This window comes from Pyxicephalus adspersus, chromosome 3 (assembly GCF_032062135.1).
Source record: "Pyxicephalus adspersus chromosome 3, UCB_Pads_2.0, whole genome shotgun sequence".
In the NCBI taxonomy this organism is placed as follows: Eukaryota; Metazoa; Chordata; class Amphibia; order Anura; family Pyxicephalidae; genus Pyxicephalus; species Pyxicephalus adspersus.
Window position 1 is genome coordinate 75273465 of NC_092860.1, and position 22637 is coordinate 75296101.

At 36.8% G+C, this 22637-nt stretch overlaps 1 protein-coding gene across 5 annotated transcripts in view; it reads right to left on the bottom strand.

Moving 5' to 3' along the window:
- PSD3 (pleckstrin and Sec7 domain containing 3) overlaps positions 1 to 22637 on the bottom strand; it is a 275704-nt gene that overhangs the window by 191855 nt on the left and 61212 nt on the right. The window contains exon 1 of one of the 5 annotated variants that reach the window (XM_072405274.1): positions 5200 to 5467. The exons of the other annotated variants lie outside the window; for them this stretch is intronic. Coding sequence (XP_072261375.1) covers positions 5200 to 5230 — 31 coding nt within the window. The 5' untranslated portion in view covers positions 5231 to 5467. Of the gene's footprint in view, positions 1 to 5199; positions 5468 to 22637 lie in introns of those variants that run through there. 5 annotated transcript variants of the gene reach the window in all.

Genomic DNA, 22637 nt, shown 5'->3' on the forward strand with positions numbered 1-22637 from the left:
AGTAAAAAGTCCAAAACAATACTAAGCAGTTCACCTCCAAAAAAAACACTGAAGCTGCTGAAATAAAATTCTGGTACCTGAACAGGCCAATTTTTTGAAGACGGTCACTTCTGGGATAGAAACACATCCAAACATTACATACCAGAAGCATTGCAACAAATGTTGTATGAATGTTAACCCTTCCCCCATCACAGAAATAAAGTAAAAGTAAACCCAAAATGTATTTATAGTGTATTTGTATCATACCTCACTGCATACAATTTTCTCAAACAAATACCTTGTTTGTTAATCTTTTGTGAACATAACCCTGTAGAATTCTTTAGAAAAAGTAACACCAACGCTTCTATGCATGTACAAATTAATTTCTTGTAATAAACAAGGTCTGGATTAGAGACCAAACTCCCAGATCATTTAAATGGAGCCATAGGTGAATGTAGACAATTGTTGCAAAATATGAATGAAGGACAGTGGTATAGTTTTTCTACTTTCTTTACGGTTTTAGGACGTTTACTGAAAAGCTTTTATCTAATGTTCAATGATGACCACAAGAATCCATTGCGGTTAAAAAAACTTACAAAGGTACAGGTGAAATTTTGAGCACCAGGAACAAAAAACAACTAGGCAAATATTGCCACAAAGAAGGTAAAAAAAATCCTTGACAACTACCCGATTCAGCTCACTCAGTTCTCTTAGTCTTTATTTTTACTAAATTATGTAACACACTATTATAGATTATTTATAGACTATTATATTATATTAGCATTTCATGCTCATTTTATTCTTAGGATGCAGTCTCAGCTTCGCACTGATTAGAAATGCTTAGCTTTTTGTTAACCTGTGTGGCCAAATGAAGGGGTAGTATATTATCTAGGGCCCATTCACTTTGAAACATTTGAGATGTATTTTTTTGCAGAATGGATGCCTTACCAACATCCACCAGCAAGTTACAATGATTTCATTATTTCAGCGCCTACACCTTCTTGTGAGCCTGGTGTTTATTTTGAGGGGGGGGGGGGGGGGGGGCGCATTAAAAAAATTTGCTAAAAATGCATACATTACAAACCAATGAGTAGGGGTTTAATGCATATTTTAATGGACCTGATTTATCAAAGCTTTTCAAGACTGGATAAGATAAAATGTTATTGGAGAACCTTGGGAGCTTAATTAAAATAGGCCCAATGCAAAAACACATGCAAAGCAATGTTTGGTTTCCAAAATTTCTCCATGGATAACCACCAGGCAAAAACGCGGCTGATGTGGGATTTTAATTCTCGGTCCCAGCAGAGACATCAACTTGCACCTTCTTGATGTATTGAGGTTCCACAAACTTTAAATTTTACTAGTAGCAGGGAACTGGCAAAATAAATATATATATATATATATATATATATATATATATATATATATATATACATACATACACACACACACACACACACACACACACACAGTGTTCAAAAGTCAGAGCTTGATGTGCATTATAATGAGTGAAATAAGTATTTGTTCCGCTACCAACCAGTCTGGGGACTGGCTAGGCCACTCCAGGACCTTCATGTGTTTCTTCTTGAGCCACTCTTTTGTTGCCTTGGCTGTGTGTTCTGCATACAGGGAAGAAACCAGGGAGCCTGAAATCTTGCTAGTTGATAGGGGATCAAATATTTATTTCATTTATTACAATGCACATCAAGCTCTGACTTTTGAGCACTGGGTTTTTGAGAGTTCTTTTGTTGTTATTCTGTCTCTCACACCTACAATAAACCTACCATTACAGTTATAGACTGGTCATTTCTTTGTCAGAGGGCAAACGTACAAAATCAGCAGGGGATCAAATATACTTCTTTCCTTCACTGTATATACACACATACACCAATATGTTATACCAATAAATTTCACCACTTGTACAAAGAATGAAAACCTGTTGTGTTTAATACTAAAAGTTGATAAATGCAATACTCCTGGTAATAATTCCAGCCCTAATATACAAATGTAGGCAACATTTAGTTCTAAAAACTTGCATTTTTAACATCTACATTTAATTTATTTTGCCATGTAACCATGCCAGGTGCCTGTAACCATTTTGTCAATTTCATTCTTTAAAATATCACTATTCTGTACAATTCTAATAATGCTACATTATTCTGTGTCATCTGCAAACTAGATAGCATATGATTTCATCCCTGAGATATTCATAAAGAGACTTAAAAAAACTGATCATGCCCCACAGCCAGAATGACGGACATCTGTATTCAGATCCAGAAGTGGCACAATGCTGCCCTCTGTAGTAAAACACGCAGTAGTAGTAGTAGTAGTTTCCACATGTTTGGGCAAAACTGGTTACATTTAAAAGGTGATTGTAGCCTGTTGTCTTTGCAGATCTTTTAACATTCTGCTTTACTTTTAAACTCAATCAATATATCAGACCTAAAATTTTACAACTTTTATTTTGGACACCACCATTAGTAAAGACAAACTTCTAGAATTTGCAACGTGTCAAAAGTGAAAAATGAATAAAGACAAAGTATGAAAGCTATGCTGGTGGGAAGTTATATTCTTGTTAGAGTCACCCAAGCCATGCAAGTCAAAGACCATAGTTTAACAAAGCAGTGCTAAGCAGCAAACGGCTTTATAGCAAAAGTCAACTTCCATTTGCCTTTACCAGGTCTCTGTAAGATCATTCCTTGAAAGGGAACGTAAACATATCAAGAAATAAGATTCCACAGAAGCCAGTATAAGGTAATCCTAAGCCTAATAAGTATGTATTTCTGTATAATTTTCCGAGACCCTGACACCACTTCAAGGTGGCCAATTGAGAAGAAGCAGCAAATCTGCAACCGGTAAATGCTTTGTTATCAGTTAAAAGTATAGACATTTAGAAACTGCTATAACTATGGCTGGAAGGCCTCAAATGGATCACCAGACTGGATCACAGGAGAAGATAATAAACCCCTAAATCAAAGAGGTTTTAATCAGTGGTAATACAGTCCAGAACAGGGTTTCCTCCACAGAGAGCTGGGGGTTTGTTGAACAATGACCAATTTGTTCCTATCAGGTCAGTTACCACTAACACCAATCATCTTTTGGCTATTTGTAAGGGTGACATTCTTTCCATTAGCCAGCAATGCAAGAGACATTCTTCCCACTGACCACCACATTACTGTAAGCTATGCATATGGAAATTATAGCAGGGGTTCCTTAGAACCTGAAAGTTATTTCAAAGGTTCCCCCATGTTACAGAAAGACTTGTCTAGCATAACGTACAATAAAAAACACAAAAAAACACAATTCCCACCATTATCCCGCCAACCATTATACTTGGTTAGGTTATATTCAGAGGCATTCTGTGCCTATTTTCCAATGATTTGTCTATCTGACTATACCTGGCTCACTTGCCTAGCAATTAAAGCTCATCCATTGCTCTCTGTACATCAAAGAAATATTCTCCTGACAGAATGATCTGAATCCGGCACATTTCCAGCCAGCACAAGGTCCAATAGCAAGTAAAACCATGTAACCAGTAAAATTCTTATTTTTAAACAGGAATCTATTTCTTAACCTATTCTGACAGTTGGCACATTGCCAGCCACCCTGCTGTCACAAACACCACACTGGTTTTCAATGAACAAGTGTTCCAGAAGACTGTATTTTACTAATCCTATTTATTCCCTAGTGAATAGCTACATGTAGCAGTTTACAAATGTGAAGATGCAGTAAGGCTAGGTTCACCCCTGCGGTGAGGTTGTGGTTCCTTTACTGCTTCCTCGTGCCAGGGAGCTGTTGCCTCTCAGGAGATGCTACATGGTAGCATCTCCATGCGGCAGCCATATAGGGAATTAAAAAAAGCTGCATTGATCAGTACTAGTACCAGTACTAATACCACTCACTGCCGCCAGCTGTCAAATGTGCAGGCACTGGTTGTATAGGAAGATTGCAAGATTGCAGGTCTGAGCCTACCCTAACTGCATTGCAACCCTACTAGCTGTCTGAAATAGCTCCTACTCTCACTTATTACAAAAGTTGGTGGTGGAGGCAGGAAAGTTTAAAGTAAAAATATTTTGTGTTGCAAACTGATGTCGAGAAATACATACTGCATCCCTCTATTCCATCAGGGCCTGTCTGCAGCTGTGCTCCCTGCACCCCGTTTTTCCTCTGGCATTGTCCTCCATGGTGACAACAGTATACAATTAGTTAGTAAATGTTTAAGTTTCTATATTCTGATCCTGGCAATGGAATGTTGTATATGTATGCAGTAGGCCAAACCCAAAAATCCCACATGTACTTGTAATCAAAGTTCTGCTAAAAAAAAATCAACTATCATCTGTCACCACCGTTAATAATAGTGTCACTTGAGCCTGCAAATTAAACAAGTGTTTGCAATCCTGCCATTCCTGTCTGGAAAAGCAAAAGCGCTAAATCTACACTGGTACTCCTGAGGTTAAAATAGTACTCCAGGCTTAAACTCATTCAAGTGCAACCCTGAAATAGCCTGCAAAATCCATCAGTGCTTATGTCTAGCGAAACATCTGAAAAGAATCACTGAATGCAGGAAAATCAACACATTATGTGTCCACGTGGAATGTATTTCTCTGGAACACAGAAGATTGTTTCATTTTTTTTTTTTTTTTTTTGCTAACATGTGATGGTACTTAAAAGATGGAAAGTCAAGACAGCCACATGACATGCTATATGCATAGATGAATCCACCCAAGCCAAAACAGTGTGAGCCTTTACAATAAGGCACTAGTGCTGCATCCATATAGCAGAGTGCCCTTTAATGCAGACTCCTCCCATTCTGACTGTGTTTTCTCTGCAAAAAGCAAAGAAGAAAGCTGTCCTGGATTTTATTTGAGGCATCAGATTGGATCTGATATCCAGTGAGTAAAGGACAATTTAGTGAATCCAGCCATGGGCAGGACAGAACAGGTAAGTTCATGCAGCCAGCATCTGTTTAGTCCATGCAGTACAGTACAGGCTTTGTGTAGGAATAGAGCTGACACTGCAATTTATAGGGATGCAGGGAAAGACATAATGAAATCATCCATCGCTTCTTTTGTACGTGGAGTTAGCTGCAGATTTCCCAGGATCATCATGTAACCTTGGCACATATAAACCTTAGAGCAACACATAAGGAGGGGGTGGCATCTGGTTATTGATGAGATTACACATTATACATTTTAGAAGCTAGCTGTAGAGAATACTTACAGTGACAATGGCAGCTGCAGCAGTTACCCATCGATCAATGAGATTGCATGGGGTCATCAGTTTATCGCTTCAATAAAGTTCTCTAAAAGGAGATGGTGCTAATTCATGCTCCGCTATTCCACATAACTGGATGCATACTAGTTTCAAATTTCCTGGCACTCTCCTGTCCAGCACTGCACACAGTGATGTAAATGGCAGCATTATGGGAGCGAGGAGGGAGCTGCAGACTCATTCTGTCCAACCTTAAAGCAGGAAGAAAAAAACCCTTTGCAAACAGGCTTGAGCTTTTAATGTAAAACACAGATTTGGACACATAGCACACTACTATTGTAGAAGCTAGCATTTTTACATATAGGTTTAAATCGAACTGCAACAGTTTCTCTGTTTGGCCTATTTTTTCCCTAAGCCATTTTTCTGTAGTTAAGCTATTTTTCTGCCTTTGTTTAAAAAAAATCACTAGTAGTTTAAATGTCTTTCCGTAACATAAATGATCATGTATATTCTGAAGTAACAATGGCATTTTAATGTTATATTAAGGGTAGCCATACAGATAAAAGAATAGGCGGGCCCAGGCCATTCTAAACTTGATGTGAATTGTTTGGAGTGTTCAGTCATAGTTAACATTTTGGTGCTATAATATCCAAAAGTAAATGTGCACAAATTTATACTTTCAAATTATCAGTCAGTGATTGGGCACTTTTTAGAATGACAGGTAGCGTGCAATATGAAGGCCTTATTTCACTTGAGTAGGCATATATGCACAAGTCTAATGGAAGCTTCCAATAACTGCTTTAAAATAATTACACCTGAGTCATTCAGTACAGCACAGGAGATTATAAATACAGTAATATTTTTAATGCCAGGGCTTTTTTTTAGCTTGGCTATAAATAGAAAGACTTGCATACTGATCACTTCCGGCATCCGTCGGGCCTGTTAAAGGTCTCTGAGGATGAACACATTTTTTGATTTAATATGTCTTAGAAAGGTTGATCAACTATCAACATAACTGTCTATTCTGTCGGTGCCCATTCATTTATATCCAGCATAATGACTGTTTTCCATGATTATTCATTTAATAAATCTAGAATTAGAGAAAACAAGGTTGGCACATTTTGAGCTTTTGGGGCAAGGGATGGTACACTATGGTGAAGATTTATAAATAGGGTGCAAAAGAATAGAAGTAAAAAATGTGGAAACATTGGAGAGAGTAATACTAAAGCAAGTCCCACAGTAAAATAAACTACTGGGATTAAAGCTTGCAATTTTGGGTGTCAGTGATGTAACTGAAGAGATTTGCGGGACCCAGAAGGAGTGGCAGAAGATCTAGTAATGGTGGACTGGATCAACCATTACTAGATAAGGAAGCTGTATGGGGTAAGTATGCTATGATGTCCAAACAGGTTTTGCACACTTGTACTTCATGGCAGGAGCACACCCTCCATGCAGGAGTCTCTTTATACAGTAGAACCTCGGTTATCCGGCACCCACGGGGAATGGCTGATTCCGGATAAGTGTAGTTTACAGTTAACTGAAGTTACTCTGAAACTGAGGTTTCTCAGCCATTCAGCACAAGACTTGAATGAGGAGACTTGTTCCCATTCACCTCTAGTGCTTCGCTCTGCGCTGCTCTCCTGAATGCTCCTGCAGCCCTAGCAGAACTGTGGTATGGGTTCTTGGATGCAGAACACATATCATAGCTACACTGGGGCTGCAGGGGCAATCATGAAAGCGGAGCTGACGGGTGTCAGTTATCTGAATTTTCAGTTATCTGAGTTCAAGATAAACGGGGTTCTACTGCATCAGGAATATACAATCTGTTTGGTTGTCCCATAGGATATTACAAAAAGGAAGTATCAACTTTTACATTAGTACTTTGTACATTAGTTTATTCCAGGGGTGGGCAAACTTTTTGACTCAGGGGCAACAATGGGTTCTGAAATTTGACAGAGGGGCCGGGCCAGGATCAGATGGATGGAGTGCCAAGACGGGTGTCACTGAACGTGATGTCATGATGACATAACCCCGCCCACTCTCCCATTTGTTCTGACTATCTCTTCCTATATATGTGTAATCTCTGATCATTTGTCTGCAGAACAGTTTTCTGTATCATTACAAACCCTGAATATCACATGTGTCCCTACACTACTGTCAAGGGCCACAAATAAGGTTTATGACAACCACTGCCCTGTACAGTTCCCGCTCATCAACCTTCCTACCGACAGGACCAAACAACTGATTGTGATTTGTGACCACTCCTTTATACAAAGGTCCCAGTTCTTGATTCCCACAAGTACAGATCATGATTTCAGTACTTTAAATTCCCCGCACAACAAATATTTATATCAGACAAGCAGCCAAATCTTTAGAATAAAAAACATCAATCACAAGAATATTTTGTGGTGTGATGTCATGATGACATAACCCCGCCCACTCTCCCATCGCAGATCTAAGCCTGGCAGGCCGAATTAATAAGCCTAACGGGCTGTCAGCCGTAGTTTGCCCATGCCTGGTTTATCCTATTATATTTTTCCCATTAAAATCTCAAAATCACAAAAAATAAAAAAACATATTGGACTAAATATGTAAGCCTCAGTTCGCGACTATATATATATATATATATATATATATATATATATATATATATATATATATATATATTTATGTCAAAAATGCACCACTTCACTCAGAAAATTGTTGGAATTACAAATGCTTTGGTATTGTCATGTTTATTTATTTTGTTGCCAATGGAAGAACACAAAAAAGCAGAGAGAGTATCTCAAAAATGGCCTGGACAGAGTTATTGGCACCCTCAACTTCATAAATGGTAGCACACCCTTTGGAAGAAATAACTGATGTTAATCGCTTTCTGTAACAATCATTGAGTCTTTATATCTCTCCACTATATATATTGTAGCAGACAAAAACACATGATGCCAAATTCAGGAGGTATTTGGCATCATGAATCTCAGCTTTTTGTAAGAAAGGGATTAAAGGGCCTGTCACTGCAGAATTGCAGCTCTTTATTTGGGATTCAGGCCCGGAGTGTCCTGGAAGGAATGGGTGGGCCAGGCAAATCAGGACAAGAATTCCCAGGACAAGAATTAAGGATGGATCTGAAGCACCTGGCCATTGATTATAAAAAATGGACCAGGACTTTGAGACGGAGGGATGTGCAGCCTGAGGCTAGCTCTGGTTCGGGAAGAAAGGCTGTGTGCGGCCTGTGTGCTGGAAGAGCCCAGGAGGTCTCCCAAAGTTGAGGTCTAAGATCTAAGAGCTAGAAGGCTATACATTGTTTTTTAACTGTCATGCATTTATTACTTTGATTCCACTAATATTTAGTGTAATAATAAATAGAGCTAGCATGAGATACATACTAGTATTGTATGTAAAAAAAAAAATAGTAAATCCGCATTGAAAATTGACCATTAAAAATTGGGTATTCAGAGTAGTATACATATGAAATCAGTTTTCAGTAAGGAAGAATACCAGCTGTTACTGGAGGGGGATAGGGGGGGCAGACATTGTAGCAAGTGCACTATAAAAAGATAGACAATGGCTGCCTGACAATAATAGTAAAGTGACAAACTGGGCAATGAATAGTATGTGTAATTTATTACAAGCTGGTATAATGTATTGCACACAAAGTGGACTAAAATGATTTGCATATAATACAAAATCATGTGGCTATATTTTCACACTTCTTTTAATGAGCTGTTTTTCTGCAACAACCCACTGCATTCTCATCTATATATATCCATAAACCCCTAAAACATACCTAAAGGCAATCTACTAAATCCACAGTAAAATACCTAGCGAAAGGATTTATAATTTTGTTTAGCCTTTTTTGTGAGCTCTTCCCACAGCAAATCCAACCAGATAACTTTTCAACTTTTATTCCCAGTTTTACTACTTCCTGAATCATCCTTTATACTAACTGGAGGGGTTGATGAGGGGTATATAGGACTCTGCGTTGCTGAATGAGGAATGGCGTCACCTGCTTGGCGTCATCTGTGTATATATCAAACTGCTGATTTTACTGATTAACAAATCCTTTGACATATATAATGGTAAATAATAAAATGATGTACCTGTGTTTTAAGATGGTTGCCTGAAGTTCTGCTTCAACCCCTATGTGACTATGCACAATAATTAGTGATCTCACCCTATTTCCATGGTCTAGAAAACAGCAATGTAGAAGTGTCATTGCATTTTGTTATACACACAGGAGAAACTAGAGAAAATTACTGCAGACATTATTTTTAAAATGCACGTGTGGCAGTATTATTACACTGCAAATTCTTTTACTCTCACCTGTCGCCTGTATGCCATTGATACAGACCATTGGCTTACCAGTGGTAGAGGGAGGATTTTAGTACGGTATGAGGGAGGAGCACAAACATTTGTCTCAACTTAAAGTGGAACTAAAGTCCACTAAAACTAAAGGTGGCAGCACCTAGCGAGGGTGTCTAGATAGGTAAGTGCAGCAGGATTTATTTCCACTTTAATCCAAAGCTTGTGCACTAACAATTTTCATGTTCCACCTCTACATTAATTTGCACTGCTTTTCTATTAATATTAGTTACAGGGCAATTCAGCACTGCAGATGACGTGACTGCTCTCACTCTGGCAGAAAAAAAAAAAAAAAAGAAAAAAAGAATACACCTAAAGTCATAGACATGTCTTAACAGGTAGTGGTGCTGGGTGTGGGGTTAGTAAGGGAAGAGTGGATCGATTAGCAGCTTTAGCATGACAAAGTATTAGTAGTAAAGGTCACAATTTTAATTACATAATGATTTCAATAAAAATAATGCCCACTCACTATTTGTATGAATGGACTGTCCTGACTCATTACAACTCAATATGATGCTGAATGTTTTGATGGCTCTGTACAGGTGGGATATCCTCTAGCTTGAATAAATAGGATATAGAACATTTATTTTAAAACTATATTTATCTGTTATAATCATGTTTTCAGTTAAAAATAAATTATAAAAAGTTAATATATTGGCTCTAAAATGTGAAAATAATCAGTACAAAATCACTACACTGAGTACTATTCAGGTAGACTGATTTCAACATTTAAATATTCTTATTTTGGTTGGTGTATACCTTTAATATACTGAATAGTATGATTCCATACAATAACAGTTGTCATTTAGTCTGTAACACTACCTTATAACACTACTTCTCAACATGTACACATTTTATAGTGGATGTTAGCGGGCAAACCACTCACTGCCACCCCAATTATTTCTGTTGGCTGATACAGATGAGACACTACATGAAACTCACCTGAGAAAATGTGAACTGCAAGGCAACCACACCACCAGTATGAACAGACCTAGAGCTATATGAGAGTCACAAATGGAAAATGTAGAAATTCCTTGACTAAATACAAAAATAATATGTTAAGCTGTGTTTTTTTCACATTTATAGTTTAGTAAATAAAAGCACCTATATGGGTTGCTTACAACGTGTATAAATCTTGCTTCTTTCACTTCAACTACACAGGTTGTTTCACAGCAATCTATTTTTAGATAATTGAAGTTCCCTACAATGGAACATGTTTTTCTTTGGCACTCAATAGCAGCTGCAGCAACACTGCTCTCCCTCCTCCTACACATTATCACTACCATAAGAACCGAATTGGATCTCTGTGCTCAAAGCATTACACATTTCTTGCATTCATTTTCTCATCGAAAAACGGTTTACTACACATTACCTACAAATTACACACATTTACTTCAAGGGAATCCATCTTATACTTATTTTTTAAGAAAAATATGAGAATGTGTTCATCCTAAATCCAAACTGTAATTAACATTTACATATTAGTATCATGTGCCAAATACTTACCCTATTCTTCTCTACTCTGGCAGCCTACGCTATCCTCTATTACCGGTATGTGGGTGAGCCTTCAATGTCCTTACATATCACTGGTTCTGCATTGTGCACAATGCCATTAGAAAGGCTGTGAATGGACTATGGGAGAAAAGGGGCACCTTTGTTAAAGCAGTTATGTGGGGGGTAGGTAGCTTAATGGAGTGAGGAATATAGAAAGTAGTCTATTCTTCACACCTCATAGACTAAATGACCTATTAAACCTTAATATCTAGGGAAAGGAGATCTCACATGATAACATTTTACTTATATGTAATGAATAATTATACATATGTAAGAGTTCAGCCTTGAAAAATGTTTAATTGTATAAATTGTAATCTTTTATGTGCATGGGGTGTCAGCCATATTTGTTTCCTAATCACAATTCAAAAATTTTAGCCATCTGACTCATTAAATAAATGCAGCTTTCTGATATCTTGTCTTACACTTGTTACACAGAACAGAAATCTAATAAAAACTCCCTCTAGTGGGAAATCTACAAAATCTGGAGGTAATATGAAGAATTACTCAAAAAATACTGCAATAAATTAAATTATGTGCATAGAAGATACCATACTTCTTTTAAAAAGGACCAGGCATGTTTGGGTGTATGAAATATTGTAAATACTCAATCTTGAATATAAATGTGCTGACATACAAAAGATATGTATATGTCTACTTGTTTTCTTTTATGATTTGTTTGCCTCAACCAGTGTTCCTTGATAGCATTAAAATGGGTTCCTTGAATTTAGGCTGATTGACCTCCCATAAGCATATCTGTATAGTCCTAGGGCTAACAAAACTTTGTAGAGATTCCCCCACAGCCTAGATTGTAAGCTCTTCAGGGCAGGGTCCTCTCCTCCTGTGTCACTGTCTGTATCGGTCTGTCATTTGCAACCCCTGTTTGATGTACAGTGCTGCGTGATATGTTTACCTGAAAATTAATTTCAAGGTTTCCTTTAGAGATTAAAAGGCTGAGAAAGATTATCTTACCTATATCCTGTTAAAGCAAATCATTATTTAAAAAAAAAAATAGGTACTAAAGACCTCATGTGTTGTAATCCTATGTTTTAATTTACGTATGCCAATAACAAACTACAATAACCAAAATTGAACAAGAGCTACGCATTAAAAAAGTAGATGAATAAACTTTTCAGCTCTTTAATTTTTGGCCCTAGAATTCTTTTCTTCCTCTGGTGTGTGCAAGGATACCCAATAAATTTTGGGCAATTGGCCTTACAAATTTTTTACATAATTTTTATTATTGTTTTTTTCACTAAAATGTATTATTAATAATCCAAGAGAGGTGCCAAGCCCCTACGTAATAGTAAACAGGGCATGACAGATTCTCTTAATAGAAATGTCAGGGGTATATTAGTCACGTAAAGCCACTTCCAGGATAAATGGACAGAAGAAGGGAATGGATGTTTATAAGTCTGACATATCACTACCAGGGCTCTAGATTTAATTGTACAGCTTTACAGCTGTCCAGATAACTTCAAAAAGTTCACCACCAGAGTTAAAATGTAAAAATACGCATAGGGCTGCTAAATTTTACTATACCATGTATCAACCACATAAAATTACCAGAATATGTTTTTTGTCACTCTGTAGTATGTCCTTCAAAAAAAAAAGACCCAGTTGTATGTAAGCCTCATCATAGGAACAGGTGAGTGCTATCTTTAGAGATCCTGTTGCTGTACTAAAACCCATTTGTCATTTTCACAACAAAGGTTTATTGTTTAAATGTGCATTTGATGTGAAAACATAATATGATTGTAAATCTTAACAATAATTTACATCAAGACCTAGAGAAAAAAAAAAGTCAAAGGCAGGACCATCAAGTCAGTCTGTTGTGTTACATTACAAAGTGTAAAATGGTACAAGGGCTTGAAATATGGGTCAAGCCAATATTATATGAATATTGGAGCTGTACTTTGTCTATTTTCTACATATCTGTGCAGAATTCATTGTGCCATTTTGTAGGAGCTTCCTGTAATAAAGACAAATCTCTACTAGCTTTTGTTATAAGTGAGTGTTTTAAGTATCTCCCAGAGCTCTGCTAAAGCTATGTGCAGAACAGTGAGGATTTCACTGCTACTTTTATTTGGTAATGTCTGGACAAATGTGCTTGGTAATTACAAAATGTATTTATACCTCTTGTGGGTATTAAAGAATATATCTAAATCAAAGTTTTTGTGCCCAGGGTTCAAATATTAAAGGGGACCTCTGATAGATTATGTAAGTTAACATTGATGAACTCATTGTAAAGAAAATGAATTGTTCAAATGTAAAGCTGACCTTTTGGTGTCAGTAGTGTCAGTGACACACCATAAACATGCAACTGTTGTGTGATAATTAGCTGAACACCTGAGCATTATATTGATTCTGGGTATTAAGGCAGTGGATCAGAACACCAACCAGACAAACCGTATTATATACAACCAGGACAGAAATGTCAGATTACAAAATTTCTCAATGAAAGATCCACTTGAAGTTTAGAGGTTATGGAGACCTAAAATAACAAGGACCTCCAATTACCACTCATTACATTTTTTTATGTTTGCCTTCTTTGACTGAGATCATACTTTGTATGCCGAGGATTGCACTTGCTATAGACATATATAATCCCATGTTGTGTGCTAGATTTTCCGTCACAGCAGCTCAGGAGGGGAAAGTAGGCATAGATAGGTAAATGTCTTTATAGATGATGAATTACTGGATATTTTCATTTTGTGAGGCATTTACTGTCATCCTATATTGAATCCTGTTTGCTCTTAAAGAAACCTCAATTTTATCTTTTTGGACAACAGACACCCACATTTTTTACAGACAGGGAGCAGTGCCACCAGAACACTTTGAAGAAAATTGTGGGCTTCAGCACACATTTTACATTTGTTAGCTCTGTTTCTATGTACATAGTACTGCAGAAGCAGATATTAACAAGGTCATCTGAACAGGAAGTGGTGATAAGCTGAGCCTTTAATTGTTTATTTGTGCACTAAAGAGAGTAATTATATTTTTGGATGTTACTTATGTATAGGGAATTTACAGCTATAGCAATGTCAGAAAGATATATATATATATATATATATATATATATATATATATATATATTTGCATTACTGGCAGGACTACTGCGTTACAGAGCAATTAATGGTTTTATATCCCTAAAAATAGTGACCATTAGCAGAGGGGTGCCAAGGCCCATGACAGCATAAGCTAGTAAAAACAGGTTGTCACTGCTGTTGCAAAAATGTGAATATTAATATATTAATATATTGTCAATAGCCCCAGCACCACCACTCAGTATTCTCCACTCTAAGTTCAGCAAACATGTCAAATTCTCATCCCCGTCTATCTACAGTAATGGATACCTCATTAAACATTGCAATCCATTCCAGGTCAACTTTAGATTTTAAGCTCTGGCTATGAAGCCAAATTATCTAATCTTGGTATGTCACCTCCTGAAATCTGGGCATCACAAAAAAAGGAGTAAAGTAGAAATGGGGCTGCCACGGGTGTTGCTTACATCCAGGGGTTTCTGCCCAGTAACGTAATGTGATGAATTCTTTAAAATAGATTCTTACAACAGCCACCTTTTTTATGTTACTATAAGTTTTCCACAACAATAATATTTTTCAGAACATATTTTCTGTTTAAAATAGGTACCTAAAAAGGATTAATGTGGAAGAAAACATTCAAAATAAAAAATTGCAACTAAGTGGGTTGTTGATGTACAGAGAGAAAAGGATACGCCTGTAATCGCTCTTTAAATAAACCAGGATGACTGCAGAGTGATAAGTAAAATGACAGCTTTTTCAGGATATGACCTAATCAAACAATATGGCGGCTACAAGCCACATCAGTGTTCTCCCCATTCCCTTTTAGCTGGGTGCACCACCCACCACTTTTATGTAGCCACCCATCTGTTTTTGGGTGGTTACTGATGAGTTGGATCACAATACAGGGGCTGCCACTTACCTACAATTTCATCCCAGGCAGCTTTAAGGGTATAAATTCTAAATATTCCCAAAAAATGTGACTTGAACTTTAGTTGCCAATATCTCAGGATAAGCTAATCATTTTGGCATGAGGTTTTCACTGATGGTAATCTGCTTATGCATTTTTCATTATATGCTCTGTCTGAACTGTCCAGGTTGGTTTAAACTTCATGTAAAATGCAGGTGTATTGTAATGCATTTTACATGTGGTTCTACTCATCTCCATTACAGATTTGTCTAATAAAAAATGCATACCAAAGATATATTCAGTGGTATTTTGCATTAACCATACATCTCAATAGAAGATACATTTATGTCAAAATACAGCAAAGATGATATTTGTAAGACTTTAAAACAGGCATGCAAATACATCAATAAAACAGCTTAAATTATAATGGTCAAATCTTGTGAGATCTGTAGTTTCTAGTTTGTTAAACGTTACAAGGAAAGAATAAGTGTGAACAACAACAAAGAATATACACACTAAAAATAATCTACAGTGCCTCTTTAAAAATGTGACATACGGAATTATAATTGGAGGATAATCCCTAATCAGGTTGTTGCCCATATTAACTCAGTAGTAAATCAATTTAAGAGTCTTACTGGAAATTTGTCCTAATTAAATCTTGAAACAGAAATCTGTGTAATTATCATTTATTGTATTCATATGGAAATGCAAGGGTTAAGGCTATTGTGTTAGATAGCACCATACTACACAACAGAGGATAATTGATGGTGCTGGATTGTTTGGCTACCTAGCTATTGTATTTTATCATTAAGCTGACTATAAAGGGATTTAGACTAAGTAGTAATATTTCATATTCACTGATCTGCCTGATATGACCCCACCAAGAATAATAGGAATGGAAGAAAAGGTGCAGCACCAAGGAAGAAGCAGTCTCCAGGGTAGGAAGAACAGATACAAAAGATTTAGGGAACTAAAACAAAATTTGTTCTTAGAAAAGATCAGCTTGTAATGCTCACAAAAATACATTTTCCACTGACAGACGATGATAGAAAGCTGCTGCATCAAGTTGCACTATGACTAGCCATACAAATACGAGGGGGTGCTGAGAAGTTCCTGGCTTTGACCCCTTCCAGATGAAATAGAAAAATGAGTGTGGGGGCATATGACAGCCTAATAACTTATTATGTAACTGTGCAAAAATCAGGTCTTTATGATTCCTAAAACTGTTTTTTCTTTTAGTGAGAAGCTGTGATGGCAGAGGCACAAGCAAGTTTCGTGCCGTTGAGGGCCATCATGAAGTTTTTGTTTCTCTATATACAAGGGGTTGATATTTGCACAGTTACATACTAAGATATAAGGCTGCTATATGCCCCCACACTCATTTTTCTATCTAATCTGGAAGGGGGCAAAGCCAGGAACTTCCAAGCACCCCCTCATAGATACAGGTATGTAAACACAGGTTCACACAGGGATGTAAAGTCTTCCGTACAACAAGCTTCCGTAGTTTACTAAATAACCAAATGAAAGCAGAGCCTATTTAATCTCTCTGTAAAGCCTGGCAAATTTGTACTGTATCTGATGCTCTTCCTGGCTATGATGGTGTCTGGGGGAATAAATGTGAACAATGACTGAAACAACTGAAGCAGCAATCTACATTTATTTTTTTAAAGACACTGTCACCAGCCCATACATTTCAACAATATTTCCTTAAAATTTTATGTGCATTTAAAGAATTTCATACATGTTATTGACCTGTGAAAGCCTCCCTTGTGTAGACATAAAAAATCTGTGAGATTGCTGCTGGGCTCCGCCATCTTGGTTATTATGTTAGCAACTCCAGCAGATTCACAGGTGTCACTTAAGTGATACTTTATACTATTCCCCTTTGTTCCTCCCCAGTTGCTGCATTAAAGGAGATGTAAGGGGGGTGAAGAGATGGGATGAGGAGCTAGGCCAGCAAAAACAGTAATTAGACACCCCCAGAACAGCTATGAACAGCATGGAGACACCTATGAGGTAAAAAGATGAAAGGTGCTGTGCTAGGTAAGTGACTTTTCCTGAAGTAATCACATTTTCTGGAAGATTTATAAGCACGCTTGTGATTAAAATGATTTATGAAAAGGAAAAACACTGCACAAAAGCATTTCAATTACACATTACATCGTTGTTTGTAATTATAATAACAAAACCCAATGTGGTTTACCTATTCTTAGATGTAATATATCTCAATGTAAGAAATTAAATAGAAACAAATATTGTACTAGAATAAAGACATTTCATTTTATATAAATAAATATATATATATATATATATATATATATATATATAGTTTTTACACTATTACCCACCTAATATTTCTTCCCACCTGCCTTGAAAAACATTCTGGGTTGAACACTACATGCATTTCATATTTCTTATAAAACATATAAACCCCGTTTTGTTTTTTTAATACAGGCTGAACTAAATACATAACAATATACATACCTTTTAAAGTAAAGCTCTTGGGCTTTTTTCTCTTCTTTTAAATGAAATGTGGTAAGAACATGTAAGGTCTTTACTACTGTCTGTCCCCTATATGTATATACCCATAACCCTCTCATTCCCTCCCTGCTCAATTTATGTTGCAAAGTAAATAAACTACCTGTGGATTCCAGGTACAGGAAATTATGTGATTACCCCTCCTTGCACATTATTGTGCTGGTGCTTGACAGTTTCCTTTGGAACTAGTTTCACCACGTAAGGGCAGAGAGAGCCCTTAGCACTATGTCAGCACCAACTAATAAAGAATTAAAGCTAATATGATTCTTGTCCTTCACATGGCAAAGAGAGCAGAATTTGCTTTAAAACAGAGTGGTGGGGAAGCTACCCTTACCTTTGTCAAATGGAGCTGAGGTATAGCAAAAAGAAGGTAAATAGTAGGCGCAGCATGGGCCATCTTTAAAGTGAACCAGTTGCTTTCCCTAAGTCAAAAAACCTCAGTGCATGCGTGGAACACCCTACTAAAGCAAGCCTAGAGTTTTCTAGCAAATTTACTAGAAATAATGATTGCATTAGGCTTTCAGCTGTTTAAAAAGACGCTTCTCAGGCTTTGTCTGAAATTGTTTTACATAGCAGCAAATTAATGTGTCTCATATTCTTCTGTTCAAGAGCCTCAAAATTATCATCTGCATTCAATTAGCTAAGTTTAGACATTTGTAAAAGTCTGAATCTGAATGTAGCTGAAGGTGTGTTGCACAGCATGAATGTGCATGTGTGAAATTCTGATAAATTAGATAATTAAACAGAAAAGATGAAGTGCCAGAATTTCATTGCAATATCTCTATGCGTGTCAGGAATGGTTTCTCTTGGCTCAATTACATTTTCAGGGCTGTTACTCTCTTTCTGTCTCAATAAAACTAACCCCATGAAAATCCTTCCTGACAGAAATATGGGACCTGTCATTACCAGGTTCTGATTCTGCAAATGACAGTTGTCTGGCTGCCATGTAGGGGCCTCCTGTACAAAACACTGAGTCACGAACCCAGAACAGGTATACAAATTAGGAGTTCTGACTTTTCTTCTAATCTACATGTATATGTTAAGTGAAAGCCAGCCCACATGTTTCTAAAAACAGTAGGTTACTTTGCATTGATACTAAACAAGCTGCAATGTGTTTATGTATAAAAAAAAAACCTCTTTTTAATAAAATTGTTAAATAATACACCTGCCTCTGGTAATATACATGCAGGTGAAGCTGACAACACCCAGTAACAAAGCTAAATTGAGTTAATGTTGAAATTTTAACCAGTTGGCCCCCCTACACGTTAATCCACCCTACATGTTGAACCAGTGTTTCTCCGTGGGACCCTACAGAGGCTGCAAGGGGGTTCCCTAAGAAATTAGCCTATCAGGTCCGTTACCACAGACACCATTTTTTTTGGCTATCTGTAGAGGTGACATTCTTCCCCCTGGCCCACAATATAAAAGGCATTCTTCTTTCTGACCACCACACTAATGTACTGTGAGCTGTAGATATTGTTATTGTTGTTAGGGGTTGTAAGAATTGAAAGTTACTTCAAGGGTTCCTTCGAACAGAGTCGAAAATTGATACACCTGTCTCTGACATTAAACACTCAGGTAACGCTGGCCCTCCCTCTGTTTATTCTGTCAATGCTGGGACCTCAGAGTACTTCCAATGTGTTTGGTAAAACAACGGTGCAGTAGTTCTTTAGAGAAATATTAGTGAGAAGATATTTTTCTTAAAAGTGCCACGTATATTGACATTAAAGCAAACATGTACTGTATATCTCCCTGTAATAAAAATGATCCTGGAATAGCAAAATGTCAGCACCTAGTGAGCGAGGGGTTGGTGAATTTGCGTCCACTTTAAAACTGAACGTTTCTTAGGGCTTAGCAACATATTCAGCTTGTGTTTGTATACTGGATTGTAAATATTGTATATATTTTGTGGTGTTCTGTAATGAATTGATTTTAATGTTGTATTACATTGTGTATGTTTAATAGGTTAACAGCTCTGTGCACAAATGCCAGAATGTCTAGACTTTTGGCTGCAATACTGGCCATACTGTATGCTCTTTTGTTTTGTGGCCAAATAAAACTGTGTTAAAGATTTTAAATTATCTGCCAGTGTCTTATTAAAAAACTTTGGAATAAGATTATTTACATCAACATATTCTTCATTTTATTTGTTTATAACCACTGTAATGAATATATGTTCTATCGGCATTGGTTTTAGAAGGCTGAGTTTCTAAGTCTTCAGGGCACTGTAAAGTGTTTAATATATATATATACTCAGATCATAATACAGCCCCCTCAGGCACTACAGATCATATCACTGCCCCCAAAGGCTTGGGGACTTTTTCTTAATGCCAACACCTGACTATCACCTATATAAGCTTGCTGGGTATTCCAACACCATAGGCATTTATATGCAGTGGCACCTCCTTTAGGGCTAAGTTCACTCAAAGCAGCAGTTGTGAAGTCAGGTTATGTTGTTGGATGAAAAGGTTGGGTGTTCTAATCCTTGGCAAAGGGGTTCAGTAGGGTTAGGTCAGGGTCCTTAGGTAGGAATCTTGAAAATATGTCTTTAGTCCCTCTTCAAAGTATGTCTTTATAGAGCTAGCACATGGTTATGCACATGGTTATAATGGTGTTAGAGCATAAAAGGGGTCTTCACCATCTTACTACCGCTGTATATATATATATATATATATATATATATATATATATATATATATATATATATATATATATATAGCTTTGCAGCTCTATTTTGAAGTCAATGTTTTACTTATTTCAGTTCTGTGTATAAGGGGTTTCCTGCAGCAAAAAGTTAAAAAGAATGTATATGTGAAAAGAAGGCTAAAACTTTTGCTGCAACAGATTGCTGAATACTGCATGATATTAATTATAATGCAATTTTTCCAATATACCCATCAAAAACTTTATTTTTAAATCATAATCAAAATAGTAAAATCTTGAGCATCTTAAGGATTTTTACTATAGATATATTTTACAATGTAAACACAATTATTTAAATTGTCAATGCACTGAATGGGAATGTATTAATTTATTGGCGCTTAAATTAAAGAGATTAGAAACATATGTTCTAGGTATTGAGAAAACCATTGGTATAATATTTATGTAATAATGCAAGCTAATCACAAAGCTATGCAAGTCATGTAATACAATTTTGCTGTGCAGTGTATAAAATGTAGCAGTGCATGATTCAAGTTACCAGCATTCATATTATGAAACATAAAATATCGTCTATAGAATGAATCGATCTATTACCAAGCTTGCTCAGCTAAACAATTAAAGTGTAAAAACAAGAAAGCACATGCCATACCCTGTTGTAATGTGAAATCAATATTCATTTCATCAGTGTGCAAATAATGAATTTTTTAAAGATCTCAGATTTTGTAGCCTAGACATTGACATCTCTGTAAACAATACCTCCGTTCATTTTTTCAAACATCTTTTAAAGCTGAACTTTAGATATACATCCAAAGTTACAGATTATAAACATATATTAGAGATTTTTCCTCCTATTGTGTGTTACTTCCCCCACCTCCTAAATTGTCCTCTCCTCCTTCTGTGTCACTATCTGTATCTGTTGCAACCCCTATTTTATGTACAGTGCTGCCTAATATGTTGGCGCTATATAAATCCTGTTTATTAATAATAATATTAAAAATATTAATGTTATTTGCAAAAGGGTTGGTATTTCTGTCTAAGTCTGGATAGCAAACTTTTTTGGCTACTAGGCCATTTTAGGAGGTCAAGAGGGCACACTAGGCCGGACTCTCTCTCTCGAGTCCCGGACTGATGGCTCCGTCCCCCATCAGAAACGCCCCTGAAAGGGAAATCCCTCTCCTCTGCAATGCATACGGAGGAGAAGGAATGTCGCCTTACCCCGACGGCGGAAGTGTTAATGCCAGCCGCAGTAAATAGGGAAGGGAGGCATAACAAGGAGGCTAAAGAGCCACAGGTTGCCGACCCCTGCCAGCCAGGATTAGATCGGATCGACCAGGGGGGCATTAGGCCGGAACGGACTACTGGCTAGGCCGTATCTGGCCTAAAGGCAGGAGTTTGCCTACCCCCGGTGTAACTAATCTTTACATTTTACACAGCTCTGCCACGTAGCACAGTTCTATTCGGCAGGGAAAGGGACCTATTTCTTCTGTTAGATTACAGGTCTTAAAGTGGATCCTGACTCAAGAGAATGCCTAAACAAGGATGACCCCATTTTCAGGAAAGAAAAAAGGTAAGCATGGTCAAGAGGAGGACTGTGATAGCCACTACAGGAAACAGCATTAAAAATTCTTTTAAGTGTTACACTTACGAATTACTTAGAATGTATGCATTTGACATAATAAAAAAAAATATATCTGCTGGGTGCCGGGTAAATGGGTAAGGTTAGATGGGTAATACAGTGAAACGTGAATCTTCACCTGCTGGTTAGAAATAGTAAAAGCAAGCTCTAAATATGCTATATTTAATATTAATCCATGTTTATTGTATTGTATAAAAAGTACATAAATATATAGGATATAAACAAAAATACAGTTTGATTTCTGTAAACCTCTTTAAAACAATGCAAACATTTATTTGAATTCTTTGTTTCTTTGTGATCTTAACCCAGCTGTTCATTACCTCCTAGATTGTAAGCTCTTCGGGGCAGGGTCCTCTCCTCCTCCCGTTTCACTGTCTGTATCTGTCTGTCATATGCAACCCCTATTTAATGTACAGCGCTGCGTAATATGTTGGCGCTATAAAAATCCTGTTTAGTAATAATTATAATTTTGTTGGATTTCTGCTGCTACTGTAGATACAGACATGTCTTATCCAGCTCTTGTTATAACATTTAAATGTCCAAGAAGAGATATATACAAATATAAATTCTAGGTAATGAAAAGAGCACATCTGAAAAGGTAATAAATCAATTAAAACTCAAACCACCCCAGTAGCACCCAAAATGGGCAAATGGTATTACGTACCTACAATATAGGCAACACATGATGAAAAAAAACAATTTTATGAACCTAAATTACATTTGTTTAACAAAAGATGTGTCAGGTTCCGTG